The sequence below is a fragment of the Leptosomus discolor genome, chromosome 2 (genome assembly GCF_034619465.1).
Source record: "Leptosomus discolor isolate bLepDis1 chromosome 2, bLepDis1.hap2, whole genome shotgun sequence".
Taxonomy (NCBI): Eukaryota; Metazoa; Chordata; class Aves; order Leptosomiformes; family Leptosomidae; genus Leptosomus; species Leptosomus discolor.
In genome coordinates, this window is record NC_141392.1 from 60224333 (window position 1) to 60241530 (window position 17198).

General features: G+C 43.2%; 1 protein-coding gene across 1 annotated transcript in view; it reads left to right on the plus strand.

The window, feature by feature from the left end:
• Positions 1–8761: 8761 nt before the first annotated feature.
• Positions 8762–17198, plus strand: part of PLAGL1 (PLAG1 like zinc finger 1) — a 39483-nt gene continuing 31046 nt past the window's right edge. Inside the window, exon 1 of the mRNA XM_086460437.1 lies at positions 8762–8810. Coding sequence (XP_086316563.1) covers positions 8762–8810 — 49 coding nt within the window. The remainder of the gene's footprint in view (positions 8811–17198) is intronic.

Genomic DNA, 17198 nt, shown 5'->3' on the forward strand with positions numbered 1-17198 from the left:
AAGGTAATAAATTTGACAGTAAACTGTAGCAGCCGTGGTAGTGGCATACCCCATGCTGCTGACTGCCATGAGGTTCATGATTTCTGGCAAAAAGTGTGGCTGAGAGCCTGGTGCAATAATGCTTGAAACTGGCCTAGAAATATTACTTTTATCTATGAGTTTGAGCTGAATCTTGCAGTCACTGCTGAGACAACACATACAGTTAAAAATGACCTAACAGTGGAATTTGACTTAATAAGAATCATGATTCAATCATGCTTTGCCATTTGAAATTCCATCTACCTTAAACATAGTTTTTTTTAAGATGATCATGTTGGCAAGTACTCATATGCACGATATGTTACAGAGTACATCTGAAAGATTATTTAATGGGCAAATTCCAGCAGGCCAACCGTTATCATTTTAGTTAAAGGCAATTAATCAAATACATTCATTTCACACAGAGTTGACATAACACTCAAGTTACCCACAATTCCCAAAAACACAGCACACTGAATCCACAGGATCGCTGAAAGGTCTAGCCAGGTCGGACAGGATCTCCGGACCTCTGGTCATCTCGTCTGACCTTCTCTAAAAACAGGGCCCTAGGCTAGGCTGGGCTTTGACTGGCTGGGTGTAGCGCTGCTGAAAGAGGTTTGAGGGGCCTGGTGGCCTGCCAGCCGAGAAGCTGGGTAGCGATGCCCCTTGCAGCCATGAATGCAAACCGTGTCCCAGGTTGTGAGCATAACCAACAGATCAAGGGATGCCATTATTCCACTCTATTTGGCACTTGTTGGTCCACACTCGGAAGAGGACTGTGAAGGACAGTCTGATTTTTTGCCTTAAACAACCTGTTTTGCAGATTTTATGTATGTGTCTTGAACAAATCTGTTTTACAGTGCAAGCTTTATGTATTAGCCTTAAAAAACAGCCTGCTTTGCAGTACAGCCTGCTGCAGGGAGGGAACCAGCCCTGCACACTGTGGAGCGGTGCTCCCTCCTCGGAGATAAGAGGGTGGAACGGTGTTCCCCGCTCCAGAAATTTTAGTTGGGGTGATCAATAAGGGGGCTTCAGTTGGAGCGGCTACGCGACCTCCACTGTCCAAACGGACAGACCCTGCAGAAGAGGGGTGTTTCTGGACCTGAGGAGGCCCACTCCCTTATCTACAAGTGAACACTGGACTTGAGGAAGTCCACTCCCTTATCTGTAGTGGACAGAACCCCCTTGGAGCCCCCAAATTGTTGTATACTGCACCTGCGTCCTAATTAGCATGGAAAGTGAGGAGGGGATAGCATGAACAGGACACATGAATATTAATGGAGGGACAATAAAAATACCAATAATCAAGACACAAGTGTGCACCCACCACTGAAGAACCAAAGATCAGACCAGACCTGTGAGATGTTGCTGGACCCCAGGAGTGGTGGTATTTCTTTCTCTCTTTCTTTCTTTCTCTTTTTCACTTTTTTTTTTTCCTCTCTCCATATTATTAGATAAAATTAGGGGAAGCCATACCTTTATTCAATCTGTGAAATATTACCTTTATCCAATCTGTGAAATATTATTACTAATAAAGTGTGTTATTGCTGCCAACATATTGACCAAAGAGGGTTATTAACTCGCTACCTTTGCCAAGCAAAGGGTCTCTGCCGTGCAGAGGAAAACCCCTTTTAAAAGAGAGGATACAAAAGATTCACCTACCCCAAAACCCACTGAGTGAGATGGGACAATGACTGAGCCCGATTCAAAAGAGGTACTGAAGACTCGGAGAGGGTCCTGTGGAGGGCCACAGAGATGGCTAAATGCGAAGCACTTGCCATAGGAAGCAAGACTGAAGGAACTGGGTGTGTTCAGCCTGGAGAAGGCTCAGCTGGATCTGATTGTGGTTTTCCAGCACTGGTTACAGAGAAGGTGGAAGCATCTCCACCAGGATGACCCGTGACAGGACACGAAGAAGCAGCTACAAGTCTCTTCAGGGGAAATGCCAGCTGGCGGTGTGGGGACCCTCCCGCCCTGTGCCCCTCGGCCTGCCAGGGTGCAAGTCTGCAACAAAGCCCCAAGATAATGAAGCAAGATCGGTACGCGTGCAGGAAAACGCTTCACGCTGAGAGGTGCCTTCCTTGGCAGTAATTAACCACCGCCAGCGCAGGCGAAGGGCTCTGTGCGGACCCTCCCCGGTGCGGACAACTCCGTATGGCCACAGCAGCGGCGATGCCGGCGGTCGGAAAGCCGCGGGCCGGGATACTCACACTTCGTTCTTAACCAGTTTCCCGGTAGCGCCGTTGCAGTGTGGGACCCCCGGCACCCGCGGGGGAGCCGAGCTGCTCCCGCCCGCCCCTGCCCTTCCCAGCGGGCCCCGAGGGCCGCTTCCCGCCGGCCGCCCCGCGCTGTCCCGCCGAGCGGTGGGGCGGGGAGGGGACGCGGCCCGGCCCTCGGCACGGCCCTCCTCCGCCCCGCCCGCTGCCGCCCCGCCGCCAGGCGTCTCCCCGGGGCCGGGCACCGCCGCGGGGACGGGAGGAGCCGCCGCCGTCGCCGCCGCTGCGCTCCCCGGCCCGGCGCTGGGGGAGCGGGCGGCGCCCGCGGAGCTGGGCCATGAGGTGAGCGGGGCCGCGCCGGGCCGGGGGCGGCAGGTGAGCGGGGGCGGCGTGCGGGGCCAGGCCGGGGGCGCTCGGCCGCCCCGCAACAGTGCCGGGCCGCTCGGGGGAGCGGGGGCGGGCGCGCTGCGGGCGGGCCGGCGGAGGCGGTGGGCGGCGGGGCGCTGAGGGGCGGGGGCGGCAGCGGGCGGCAGCGGCGAGCACCGGAGCTGGCGGGCCGGGGGGAGCTGCCCGCCGCTGCAGGAAAGCGAATTGCGCCACATGCGTCCGCCTTCAGGAGGAGACTTCTATATTTATTTATTTATCCCTTCTCCATATCAACTTTTCCTAAGCCCCAGCCGTTGCGCAGGCTCTCCCGCTTCTCCGTCCGCAGAGCCTCGCAGCAGAGCCTCAGTAACGCACTGGGCCCACTCCATCCCCTCTCGCCTCCTGGAACAGAAAGGCTTCAGGACCAGGGACTAAGAAGGGGGCACATCCCCTCATCTTTCCTTTGTGCCCCTCTTCAGCCCCACGGCACTCACAGGGCTTTCACGGCAGAGCGTGGGGCAGCGGATGGCGCCTTGACGGGTGCGTTTGGCTGTGGCACCCCTCCGGCGTGAAAGTCAGGTCCTGCTCGGGGAGGTTTCTTCCTACGTGAGAAAAAATCTGTGGGCCCAAACGTGCGCCCACCGCTCACAAACAGGTGTCAACACCAGCGTCAAAATCCTGGCCAACAGAAGTGTCCGCAGCACAGTTTCCATCAGATTTTCATCCCTCGGCAGCAGGGTGACAGCTTGCTGCGGTCAAGTCTTGAGCTGTCATTGACTCCTACGGGAGACGTGACTTTTTTTTTTTTTTTTCCTGTGGGAAAGAAGGATTTACCACGGTATATGATTTGTTTTTCCTTAAAGCACATAACTTTGTTAAAATTTAACTTTCAGTTGTTTTTTGTTTTCCCATTAAAAGTCCATGTCCCATAGCCAAATAACAGTTCATTTTTCTAGAAAGGTGAATTCAGGACATCCAAACTCTTCTCCGAGGGCTGTTACTTTCCCTGTGTGACTTGAGCATAACAAGTATGTTCCTCCTTCAAAGGAGGGCAACTAAGACTAACTGCTTTTGTAGAAGATATTTAAAGTAGTTGCTGAAGAGCACAAAGTAGTAGTTGTCTTTAAAATGTGAGTTTAAATGTAATCTTTCCACCTCAGCTGATAATTTTAATTTATAAAGGACTCTATAGGACAGAATCCAAGCTATGTTTTGGGTTACATGATATATCGACATATGTATTTGTGTGTGGCCACTGCATCCAGCATATAGGGTTATTCATGAATAAACAAATGGTACATACATTCTCTTTCCAAGAAGTGGTAGGAGAGGATGTGCTTGCCAGAAGATTAGCAAATCCAGCTCTGACAGAATGAGGAAGAGGTTCCCAATCTGAGCACTCGCATCTCTCTGTGTTTCAGTTGTAAAACTGAACATCAATATGTGTGACCTGATTCTTGGTTGTCCTGATGCTTAGCAGAAAATCTGGCTCTTCAAGGCTGAGATATCTAATACTGTGCAGCAGCATGAAGTGTCAAGTGGTCCTGTCCTGACCTGGCAACTTCTCCCGCAAGACAAGAGCATCTCTTTTTTCTTGTGAGGTCTGTGTGAGGTCTGCAGTACTCCACTGACCCTGCATATGCAGTACCTCTATTGTGCTCTGACCCTTCGCTGGGCAGAAATAAAGAGGCTGTCATTGGGAATTTCCCTTCTCCGGTCCTTCCTGTCTGTGTTGTTGGTTTGGAGAAGCAGCACACGGAGCACCACTCCACCTGTGTGCGTGGGGAGCAATCATGCTGTACAACATGAAATGGGGCCGTGTGGGGCAGGTGGCTCTGGGTGGAACACGGCTAGTTGTGCTAAACAGAAGGACGGGTGCAGTGACAGGATCAGTGACAAATTGTGTGATTATTGTTTGATGTTGTGTGTGTTTGCTTCTGTGGTGCCACTGTATGCACGTATATTTTCCACCACTAGTGCGCACTTACTTGTCCTGCATTATAAATCAAGGCAGTCAAAATCTCATTTGCAAACCTAATGGAAGCCTATATAGATCCTGGAGTAGTATAACTGCGTAATAGGCTGATTGCCACTGTGTTTTGAATTGTTGAGTGCTCTCAAGGTGTATGTCTGACATTTAAACAGGACCTGATCATTCTGATCATGCAGATGCTGCAAACTGATAATAGGATTATTTGTGTAAGAAGTAGAAGTTGGGATGAGAGGGAATAAAAGCTAGAAATAAGATCAGAAGGACTGTACCAGTTTCTCTGAACCTGCGCATCAGAGTGAGAACAGTAGCGGGAGATTTGGAGAGTTTGATACAAGAAAGCACATAAACACAACAAAATAAATAATCATTTCTTAAAGGCAGAAGGGGTCATTAAATCATGTAGTTATTTCTTAAATTTTAACCAGTTTGACGCCTTAGATTGGCATCTTCAAGTTTATTAAAATTGCTTAGTTTTTAAGAGAAAAATGAAGAGTTAAACCATTATGAGTGCATTGCTTGAAGGTAGACTTTCTTTTGATATGGACACTTCTTTTGCATTCGTTTTGCAGACACGTAAGCCAGCAGATCACCGATTCATGCTGTCTAACTAAAGACGATACCTTCTATTTCCTTTCAATTCTGTAATCTGCTCTGCAGCGAGAATCTCCTTGTAGTGACACTCTGTAAGCACACCCATTTCTCCTCTCCCTGCCTGCCCTTCTGCCAGGACTCGGTGGAAACAGCGTAAGATAATTCCCCCCTGTGACTGTTGAGGCACATTTATTCCGCAGTGTGTTGCAGGGGCTGGGACCTGAGATGCTGTCCCTTTCCCTCAAACTCCTAACTTCTTGGCTGGTGATTAAAAATCAAAAACTTCAACCCACACCCCGCCCATAAGTGAATACACACACTGTACTTAAGACAGTCTGTGCTGGTGATGGATAAAAGTTTCATGTGTTTGATATAAGTTTTCATGCGTTCAAGCACTTGACATTACACCTAACTTTATGAACCTAAATAGTTCTCTTCAGTAAGAGCAATCTGGCTCACAAGATGTTTGCAGAACCAGAGCGTATTTAAAGTACACATTGCCAACTAGTTCCCTGCTGGCTCCACTGAGTTTTTATTTTAAGATGTTCCTGCTTTCAAAGATAAGCACGAAGCAGATGAGACTGCTCCAAACAAGGGAACAGCAGTCACACACTTCTACTTAAGCACATGCCACTGTACAACTGACCACATCACGTAATTGTCCCTAAACCTGTAAGAAACTGTTTGTTCTTTCCTTGCGTGTGTGGAAAGAAGTAGGAAATCTCTTTAAATGATGCCAAGAATACTGCTATTTTATGATAACTAGCAGGAAATAACAAGAGTTAGGACAGAAAGAAGGTCAGACTACTTGAATACTGTATGGGAAAATCTTGAAAGTTGATCATAAAATTTAATTCCACACATATTCTGAGGATAATCAAACAAATATTTTGCTTTAGCTTTGCTTGTTTGATGACTTACTTCTTTGTTCCATGCATTCATCTGAATATGGGCTATTTGGAATTTGCTGTGAAAGAGCGTTTCGGGTTCCAGATGCCTCCAACATGATGATCTAGAAGAAACAGTTCTTTCCAGTGGTCTTTGTCCATATGCTTCTCATATTTCCTTTTTTTTCTTACTTTTTCTACCTGTACCGATTGATCTTCTGTAAAGTGGCATGAGTTGCAGTGCTAAATCAGGATCAAAGGTGTCTTCATAAACTAATTCTGTCTTGGAGGACACATCTGCTTTTAGCTTTCTCCTTCCTGCACCTAGAGCGCTATTTGAGGAGACGCTGTTTCACAAAAAACTTGAGATAGCAAAATTTAAGCTTTCCAAATAGCATTAACTACTTGTTATTCCAAGCTGTAATGATGATGCAATAGAGATTGTATCATAAGGCATTGATTTATAGTTCTAATGAGCTGAAGAGATAACTTGATTACACTGATTACCTCTCAGTGTTTTCTTCCATTCAGCTTCCATGACTTTTCAAAGGATATCCCTGAACTCACTGGCACTGCATAGTCCCTTGGTTAAACCCCTGAAAAACTGCAGTGGGAATAAAATGCAGAAAAGTGTGCATTTCTGGTCCTTGCGGTGGGTTGTAAAAGGGTTTAAAGTAAGCTCAGTCATACTGAGTTGGTAACTCAACATCCTTGTTTGTTGTTATTTTTTACCCTGGAGCCTCAGGTTTCAAGAATAGAAAGATTTGGCTCTTTGAAGATGTTAGACAAATATAAACAAAACCTGTAGTTCTTGTCTGTGTTAGTGAAGAGCCTGGAAAAGTAGCTGTGCAGAAGACCTGTGTGCATTTCATCTTGTAATTCTTAACTTAGGTGCTGCTATTGGAGTATAAAAGATGTAGGGGGTATCTCGGGAATATCACCATGGTCTGCTGTGATTGGCACCTAGTCCTGACTCTCCAATGATTAACTAATGGGGAAGAAGACCTCCCAGCTCTGTCTGACCCACAGGGGTCAGAGAGTAAGTGCCGACATTCATCCCTGCCCAACTGCTGGGAGACAGTCCTCTGTGTAATGTGGATGGGTTCCCTGTTGCAATTGTCTCCTCGATCTGTTCCTCCCCTGCTCTGAGGGAGGTGGGAATGGGTCTGTCCTAGGAGGATGCTTCTTCATTGCCTATTTTCTGTGTATCCTGGGGAGGAGCTGGGGACCTGTCTTTTTTCCTATGTTGAGATACAATAGGAGAGCGGTCATCTCTTGAGTGTCTAGGGTGATAGCATTCTTCTTGCCTTACGTGGGGCAGTGGGTCTCCTGAGAGGGAAACGGGCTCATGGTTAAGCTAGTTCAACTGGTGGCTATCCAGACCTGCATGTTGCACACAGAGCTGTTTCAGTGCTCAGTGTCAACTCTGTGTGCTGAGAGGTGATGCAGATGACCTGCACGACCCAGACACGCCACATGGAATGGCTCACCACGTTCATTGCACAGATGGCACCGTGCTTTGTCTTCACAGTGACGGTAACCATGTTGGGGAAAGTTGTTGCTGCCGGTCTGGGAGCACAAGCCACTCCAGAATGGCAAGATTCACCCACGGATTAGTAAGTTTGCTGGGTTCATCCTGTTGGGAGGCACTGTCCCCTGTCAACCTCGTGATGCCATTGCCTCTCAAACGATCATCTGAAGAACTGGAGCGAGAAATGTCTTTGCAGCAAATGCAAAATAGCAGCTGGTAGAGTGCATAGGGTGGTGCCACCAGTGTGGTCGACTGTGTGCATTGGGCATGCAAGTCATGGGCATGGTGTAGGTAGGCTAAAGAGTCCTGTAGTGTAGACACACAGGGAGTGCAGAGAGCCACTGTACTCCTGTGCAGTCCATGAGCAGACAAAGACAGGGCACAGCATTTGCTCCAAGTCTGGTACCATGGCACAGGTAACAAAGTCAGTGTAGGCGTGCTTTGGTTTTCTTCAGAGCATATGATAGAATTGCACTCAGGAAGATACTAGAGCAGCAGTATCTAACCTGTGCTAGCGTATACAATAGCAAGCAAATGTAGTGCAGTGAGCAATGTTATACTTTGCTTCTCCACTCGGTCTCTTGTTTCCAGATTCCTGTTGCTATGAATGGTGTTGAGGGACTCTTGAGGATAAGCAAGGATACCTTCTGCAAGAGTGTCACGCATAACTTTCAGAGAGAACTGCAAAAGCAAAAGTCCCACATGCTTTTTTGGCCATAAAATGTCACTGCTATTTTGTTGGTTTACTTCAGCTAGAATGTTATTTCCATCATTGCAGCTGTATAATGTGATCAACGGCATTGTTCTATCCTGTCCTACAGAAGAAATAAGTAACATTAGAATTAATACAGCTTTTTTAGAGATGACAATTAAAAGTGCTGCAAGGCTGAGCAATAAACAAGTGATTTATAAAGCATTAAAATTCTGTTTTGCCAGTGCCCTGACAGACTGACGCCCAGAGAAGACACCAAGTATCTAATCATTATATTGTCCGGCAATAATAAACAGTGGAAGGACCAGTGAGACACATGTTAAAGACATAGCTAAGCTAGTTCAAAGTTTATTTTGTCCCCAGAGAGGTGGCTATTCCTTCTTTGTCAGGTGGAATTATCTCCGGAGTCATCGCCACAGATGTGGTGTGCAGAGAACGAAGGGGAGTATGAAAGGAAGGGAAGTGGCAAAGCTGAACAAAGATCTGGAAATAGGCGGTAAGCATAAGGCAAAGGAAAGATAATGAAATACCGGAAAGTATTAGCTAAAGGAAAGACGTTACTAAAAACATAACTCAAGTTGGAGTGAAGAAACAAAAGAGAAACTCTTAGGTGGAAGAACAGTGCAAAAACCCCAGAGATTTGTTTTGTCAACATAAGAAGTTCTGTTTTAATTCAATTTTCATTTAATCTTAGCAACCGACTCAACTTTCTGTGCAGAGAGAAAACCCTTGTAATGTTCTAGAAAGCAAAAAGATTCTACATACATGGTCCAGGATGCTTTCTGACTTCTGTTTTATTCTTGTATCTTGATGGGAGTCATGGCTCGCCTACATCAATGAGTGAGTAAAAGGCATTAAACTCTTTTTAAGCAATTAAGACAAGCTAAGAAGAAGTAACGTAACTCCTTTCTGCTTCAACTGCACTTAGATATCTCAGCAATCGCCCATATTAATTAAACAAGTGACTTAATAGCTCTCATAGTGAAACAGCAACAGGTGATTTTCCTGCTGAAATCAGGTGATTTACCTGTTGAAACACTACCTTTTTTGTATTCTCAGGGCTCATCCAAGAAAAGACTGGGGCTGCTGGCCAGGATGAATCCAAATGCACCATGATAAAACTACTCCTCCCTCTTTTGGTGGAAGAAAAATTTGAAAACTAGCTCATGAGGTATCCCGAGTGGATGCATGATTTGCTTCCTGTGAACCTGGCAGCCAAATAGCCCTTCCTCATTCCGATGGTGCCAAGCACTGCAAAGAGATTGCTCAGTGGTTGGTCCTCGGTGGCAGGTGCCAATGAAAGTAAGAAAAATCATGTCAGGTGAGGATTTTCACAGTTCGGAGGGAGGCTGTTATATCCCAAATGAAGGAGAGCGAAACCAACAATTTCAGTGAAACCAAACACAGCCTGTAGCACTGATTCATCGCAAAGCCGGTGAAACTGATACATTTGTGCAAAATGTTTTGGTTTCAGTTAACTGAGCCTATTGGGACAAAAATAAGTTTTACTGGAAATATTTTGACTTGTTCATGACTCACTTGTTTTTACAAACCTAACACTCCTTTCCCCACAAAACAAGTAAACAGGCAAAGCAAGCACATGTTTACTATAGAATCTGTGATCTTGAAGTTCTGTGATTCTGAAAAGTATTCTTTTCTTTCCCTTCTGTGAACCCGTGTGGGGGGGTGTGGGGTGGGTGTTTGTGAAATTTCTTACCGCTGTGGTGACACTCACAATGTCCTGGTTTGGAAACCTGTCGCTTTGGATTTTTACTTTTGCTTAGGACAAAAGATTGCAGAGGCATTTTGGGTCTCTTGGAGGTTGCAGATGGATCATAATGATATTCTTACCACTGGTCATGCCTGGCAAGGCTTCTGGACCTTACTACTTCTCGCATAACAGCTGCCAGTGACAGGAATAATTTTCACGCTTGGAAATCATCTTTGCTTGACCTGTGCACATTTACATGCTGTTCTCTCTAAAATGTTCTTAGTGTGAGTGATAGATGGAATCATCTCCCTTTTTAATGCAAGAATTTGCTATACAGATTTTCCATTGAGTCTGGTAAGGTATGTGGAGGGTTTTGGTTAATAAAAATGTATCCTAGTTTCCAAGCATTTATTGAATAAAATGAAGAGAGGCCGCCCTGAACAAAACAGAGATTGAGAAGGAAGAAAACAAAACAAGGATAAATGGAAGGGTAAATTGGTTTTCCCTCTTTATCTTACTCTAAAAGAAAAAAGAGAACTGTAAGTGATTTTTTTTGTGTAGTTGTTCTTATGGTTTCAGTGACTTGTCAATGTTGAAGCCTGAATCTCAGAACACTTCAGTCTTTGTAGGCCTCAGCACCCATACAGGCAAATATTTACAAATCTCTGGACCCCTAGCAAAGATGAAATACTGAATTACAGACTGTATAAGAGGATGTTAGAGGTGATCAAAGCGATTCAGGGGTTGTGGGTCTCAGTCTTTTAAAAAAAAAAGTAAGATTTTTGCGAAGTTTTTCATACCACTTTTATCAGCATTAAAAGTAATTTCAAAATAGGACATTACAAAAATGAGTATAGATTTTGTAAACTAATGGAAAACAGAGTATAAAAATAAGATTATTTTAAATATTTTCTACCCAAATCAGTAAATGGTTCACAAAATAGTTAAAGACAATGAAAAATGCGTGTCTTCTTCGATCTATAAAAATATTAGCAGGCTATATTACTTTAAAACTTTTTTCTTGTCAAATTTACTCATTTTTTAGACTATATAATTATCTATGAATTATCTTTATGGTCAGTGATTTGCACTGATTACTTTATTAAGCATCTAATTTAGAAAAATCCATAATCAGTTTATAATTTTAAAAATTAAATTCCAACTTGTTAGCAAAAATTGTCACACATCTACTTAGGTGCTAAGGTTGCTATCATACTTCTAATTTGGATCCCAGAATCTTAAATTGCATTAAATTGTAATTGTAATTTTATTTATTTTGACAAGGATGTTCCTTAAAAGTTGAAGCCGTGGACTTTACAGGACAACTTAGAACAGCATCTTTGTGGGAAGTGTGACCTGTGCCTTCAGTTTGTCCCATCAGAGCATTGACTCTTGAATCATACTGATTCTCCCAATGCGAATCTGGTTAGCAAGTCATCAGTGACCATTTATTAGAAATCTGTTTTTTTTTTTATTAATGTTGTAGTAGACATTGGAGATTAGAATGTCATGGTGCAACAAGTAAAACACAGTTAAGTAGTTTGTTGAGTGAAACCATCAAAGTGTTGGCTAGCGGACACTTGTAGATAACCCTAAGTTCTTCCACTTGCAGACCTCACATCCCATATAAACGTCTGACAGAATATGTTCATGTAGGTTTTATAAATTACTAAAATGACCTTGTGGTAACTTGGGGTGCAAATGTCAAGCGTCTGAGTTGTTTGGGGTTATTTTTCGTTAAGTCACTGAACCACACTGAATGGATGTTTCAAATGTCAAAGTTGGAGTTGAAGAGGTCATGCAACTGGGTGAAGAAATAAGGATGAATGACCTCTTGGTGAACTTTTAATGAAAGGTTAGAGATCACAGGATTTTTTTCTACATTATTGTAACAAGCCTTTCTATATCAGGGTAACTGTTAAATGAAGAATAAATAATTCTTTCCCTCTGTTGCTAGAGCCCTTGGAGAAGTTAAACAGATTCCATGACTGTCTTTGAAAAAATGGCATACGGACAGATGACTGTAATAAAAGTGCCAAGCTGCTGAAATATGAGGTTTATATCTGCCTGCAGTTTACATTCATTAATCCATGGTGTGCCAAATATCAAGTTCTTAATTTGGTATTGATATGGAAGTTAATGGTCACTTATTTTTAAGTGGTGTTTTTCAGTCTGTGGAAGTAGTGGCTGAACTCTTTCTTTACTGGTCTCTAATGGACTCTTCAGCATTGGTCTTGTTATTCTGGTTTCATAATTCCTTTCATCTTCTCCTACACTGAAGAAAGAAGCTTGCATAGACAAGAGCCAGTCTCCTTTAATTTATTCAAATTTCAGTTTTGCTGGAGAAAAGTGTAGAACTACATTCCTGTGCAGGATGAAATTTTAAACAAGCACGAGCGGTGTGCATGTAATGCCACATTTTTTTGGCTTCTTGTTTGAGTAACATGCAAGAAGTGGCATAGGATCCCAAGAAGGTTTGTATACCATGCAACTACTGAGAAGACTTCCAGTCCAGACCTTGGAAATGCAGGAGTCCAATTAAAACTCTGTGTCACAAGCTGTCGGTATGGGAGAACAAGAGGTTCAGTTGGTCTTTAGTTGACAGTGGGGAACAACTTTTTCTCTCTCCTTTAACTGAGAAACGGGTTACTGTGCTGAATATGAATAGTGATTCATTGTGTTGAATCTGCATCTATATCTGCATTTATTCGATAATAACCTGTGAGCCACAATTTGTGGATTCTTGAAATCATCATATGGCTTCATAATCAAAGGAAAAATTAAGGAAATAGGTAAGTAACGTTTATGAATGTGTGTAGCTTTCATTAGTCAACCATATATGCCATATTTGGAGGATTTAGATGTTTTTAGAGTTGGGCACCGTAGGCATTCTAAGCACTACTCTGAAAATATAACCCCTAAAACTAACATACCCTTTCAGGAAATGCAATAAGAAATCAATCCTCAAGTTACAGTTTAATTCCAACAGAATTAGTCCCTGATTATTTATTGTAATGGCTCTGTTTCAGTAAATTAGTTTTAATAATTGCCCCTTGCATCTGTACCACATGAAGTGGTGAATCGCATTTTTCGTGCAATATCCCACTCCAGCCAGTCCACGTGTGCGAATGGGAATGAAAGGACATGGGTGGTTTTGCTGCCGAGTTTGCCATTGGCAAAACCAGCTGCTGTTGGCAGAAAATCTGAGTGTGCAGGTTGCTGCAAACAGATTGAGGGATGTGACAGGCAGCTGTTATCCGGTACAAGGCTTGTGGCCTTTAATTAAACAAATCAGCTACTGTTGTCTCTCTACCTCGGGTATTAAGTTCTTAGTGAAAACTCTTTGCTTATGCTTTAGTCGAGTTTTCAAGATGTATTAGTGTTATCATTGCTTCCTTCAGACAGCTCAAGCATTCTCTAAGTCTGAGGCCTTCAGGAGTGGACTGAGGAAAATGATTTGTACTAACCAAGATGTGGTTAACAAACCGTGAGGCATATTATGAAGAGCATTAATTATGCTTTGATACATAATTTATTGATAGAGACATCCAGCTTTTATGAAGCGGCTAAAGAGACAAGGCTGCTAAACCTGTTGAAATGACTGTCAAGATCATGCATTGCAACTAAAATACCTGTAGAAATATCAATATTCTCAACCTGAAGTAGTTTTTCAGGTAGAACTTCCTCAGTTTTACAAGTTTCTGAATGAAGTGGTCATTCCATGGTGTTGGAATTTAAAGCTGCTAAAAAGTGAAAGCAAGACGCTGAAAGTGAAATTTGACCAAATAATTTCAATATTAATATTTACATAATATAGCAGCAACATCACAGACTGCATTACATTATTGCAATGGTGCTGTAGGACGCGTCTAGGCGATGTTGTAGGCATGTGTAAAGTTTGCGAGCACCTGAGGCTGGGAGGTTTTAGATTACCATAATCTAAGCAAGATGTGCAAGGTAAGGTATTGGCTTCTAAGTGACAAGTCTGGTTTTATGATTTCCTGAAATTTACTGACGTAGCTGAAGTACTGGCTAAATGTGTATCCCCCCCCTTTCTGGTCACGGGAGCGGCTGTTGCACCGTGCGGGACCTTGTTGGTCTGTCTGTCTGCGCTGTGGGTTTCACTCACCGTGTTTGGAAAGCTGGCCGCTGCTCATGCGTTTTATTTGTAGCAAGCTTATGAAAGGAGAGAGTGTTAAAGCCAAGGTTTTTGTAAAACCTTTTTTTGAAGCCGCAGGAGACTTGTTGACTCTTTGGGGAAGGCTGCCTGAGGAGGATGCAGGGAAGAGAAAGCAGCCTGTCCAGCGGAGAGGAGTGACAGTGCCCTTCCTGAAATGAGTGTTGGGATGCAGGCCTGAAGGGATGAAAAGTTTTGCCAAGGTATTGAGGCAGAACAGGAAAAAGTGGTTTTTCACGTGACCTTGTACAAGTGGGTTCGGTGTTTGTTTTGTGCTGGGGGTTCGGTCCTGAGTTTCAGGGAGTAGACCAGAGTCCTCTCCACAGGCTCATTGAAATGGAAATGGTTTTGCCCTCTGCTGTGGAATGCAAATTATTTTAGGAATGTTCCTGGGTCTTGAGGCTTTTTAAAACTCACACTTTTCAGATTTTTTTTTTTAGCTTATTTTAACCAATTCTCATAACAAAACAAGAGTCCAGAAAGATGGTTGGTGCCTTGGACCTGACCCAGCAAAATACGAAAAGTAGGTTTGTCTTCACATGTACAAATAGTTCACTGCAAGTCAGCGGTGGAAAGACATGGGAAATGCAGAAATGCTTTGCTGGATCACAGTCAAAATGCTGAGTGCTTTGCAAAGCCAAAGAACAAGAGCAGCCCTCAGTAAGGCAGGCTGGCATGAGATGCCACTTGGTATCATTCCCTAGGGATTTGCCTCCCTTTTGTTACTGTCACTTTTTAAAAATACTATTTAATATAATTTCTTCTGTTATCAGGGCAATGGAGATGAACATAGACCTGTACTTGATGCCTTGTCTGCCATAGGTCTTTTGCTGGCCAAAATAGACCAACATCAAGCGATACAAGGCTAGGAAAATTATGATGAGAGACAGTGCCATATTTCAGAACAGGAAAAACTTGCTTAGAAACAAGGAGGGGCATTTGTTGGGTTTTGTGTTTCTGGTGTCAGGACACAGGATATAAAATGGATTTACTTCTAATGAAAATTGGTTTTTTGCTTTAAGCTGAAAATAGGCTTGGATCAGTTAGGTGCATATGCAGACCATATTTAATGATGTTATTTAATATTGAGGTGATCGTAACTGTGATAGAAAGTGGATCAGTTCATGCAGGAAGTGGTAAGGCAGGACTTCTTTATGTATCCAAATGTAACACTCGATACAGCTTTGGCAAAATAATAGCCAACTGATCCAAAAATTATCAAAGTCAATAGGATGTCTTGTTGCCTGACCTCTTGAAGTCACTGGAAACTGATGGTGCTCTTGGTTGCTTGTGTACCAAGGCATTTAATCTGTAGAGATGTGTATATAGAGACAAAGTTTCCTGCAGCAGCAGGACTAGTTTATGTATTTGTATAGTATTTGTGTGTGTGTATACACACTTTAAAACAATATCAGGAAGGTATACAAAATATTCTTAGTAAACACATTAGAGAAAACGTATCCTTGAGTGCATGGCTTTTATCCACCCACGGTCTGCTTATGATTTTGTGCATTGTTCTTTTACATCTGCATAGTCCTTTGTAAAAGAGAGAGGTGTTCCACATGTAACTTTGGGGTTTCATTATTTTTTACATTCACAAATAAGACTTACATTTGAAGAATTTCTGCAGTATCAGTAAGCCAGGTTTCTGGATCGGAGACACAAGTGTTGATGTGTTGTACTGCTCAAGTTCTTTGCTTAATCGAGGGGATTCCCCAAAGATGGGGAATCCTGTACACAAAGAGAAACGTTATGATGAAAAAAGTTATTCTGTTTTATAATTATAAAATAATCCCGTGATTTGAAAAAAAATGTTAAAAAGTACATGCTATTTTGTATGATAAATTATAAAGTGGTTTATAATTTCCTGTTTCCTCCAGTGAGGGACTCTACATGTGTAGATAGAAAATGCACGGAATTTCACTGTTGGACATGTTTGATGAGTTATACTTAGCATGTACCAAATCCTGATTGCGGATGCACATGTGGGACTAACAAAAACCTAAGAAAATCTACATAGGTTTCTCTGAATTGAGATTTTGGGCATGCATATTCATTTTTCCTTGTTAGTACTGTTAATACTTAAATCATTTCTATATCATTATGATGTTCCTTCTTGTTCATGAATTCGGGAGAAGAGAAACTGTCAGCAGAAATGCAGTTAGCCCAGCATGAGCACTAGCAGTACCCGAAAGAGAACAAGTAGGGACACTAGTGGAATGCTAATGCTGTGTGATAAATGCGTTGTCTCCCGAAGGTATGTTTTCTCCTGGTGGATGCAGACTGAGGCATAAGGTATGCTAAAAGTTAAACAGTTAAACCCCTGCAACGGATTTCTGTAATGGGCAAAGAGAGTCCTTCCTGATTTAATCTCAGTGTAAGTAGGTTAAGTGTGGTTTTCCTGTCACATCGTGGCTTGTGTATTTTAAAGACATCTGCAACTGTATTACTTATAGTACATGTCTGGAAAAAATGCTTTTACTTGCATTTTACCTTTCCTCAGTTAAAAAGTGATAAAAGGTGCTTAGATAACAATGTCATCTAGTGGGGCTGGTGTGAGTCTGTAAACGGATTGTCCTGGATGTTCTTCCAAGTATCTCAAGCATAGCAGCGTCCCCTTTTCAGCTGCACAAGTAAGGTGGACAGACAACTTTACAGCATCAGGGGAGGAGTCTTCCGGTGACTGATTAACTAATATGTCTCTTTGGCATGCAACGTGAAACTGAGGTACATTTTTAAGCCATATAATGTCAGATCATTAGGAAAAGTATGCCTGTGCTGACAGATATTATTGGGTTTTGACATTGTTTTTGTGTGGAAAGCAATGTAAGGAATTCTGTACCTCTGAGGGCTTGGGAGGGGCAGATGCTGGCTGGTTCAGAACAGCTGTGTTTCCACTCTCAGTGGCTTCATAATTCAAAAGCTATGATCCAGGTCTTTGTCTCTGCATGGCATAGGTCTCTTGCAGACAGCATGTTCTCTTGTCATCTACAGAT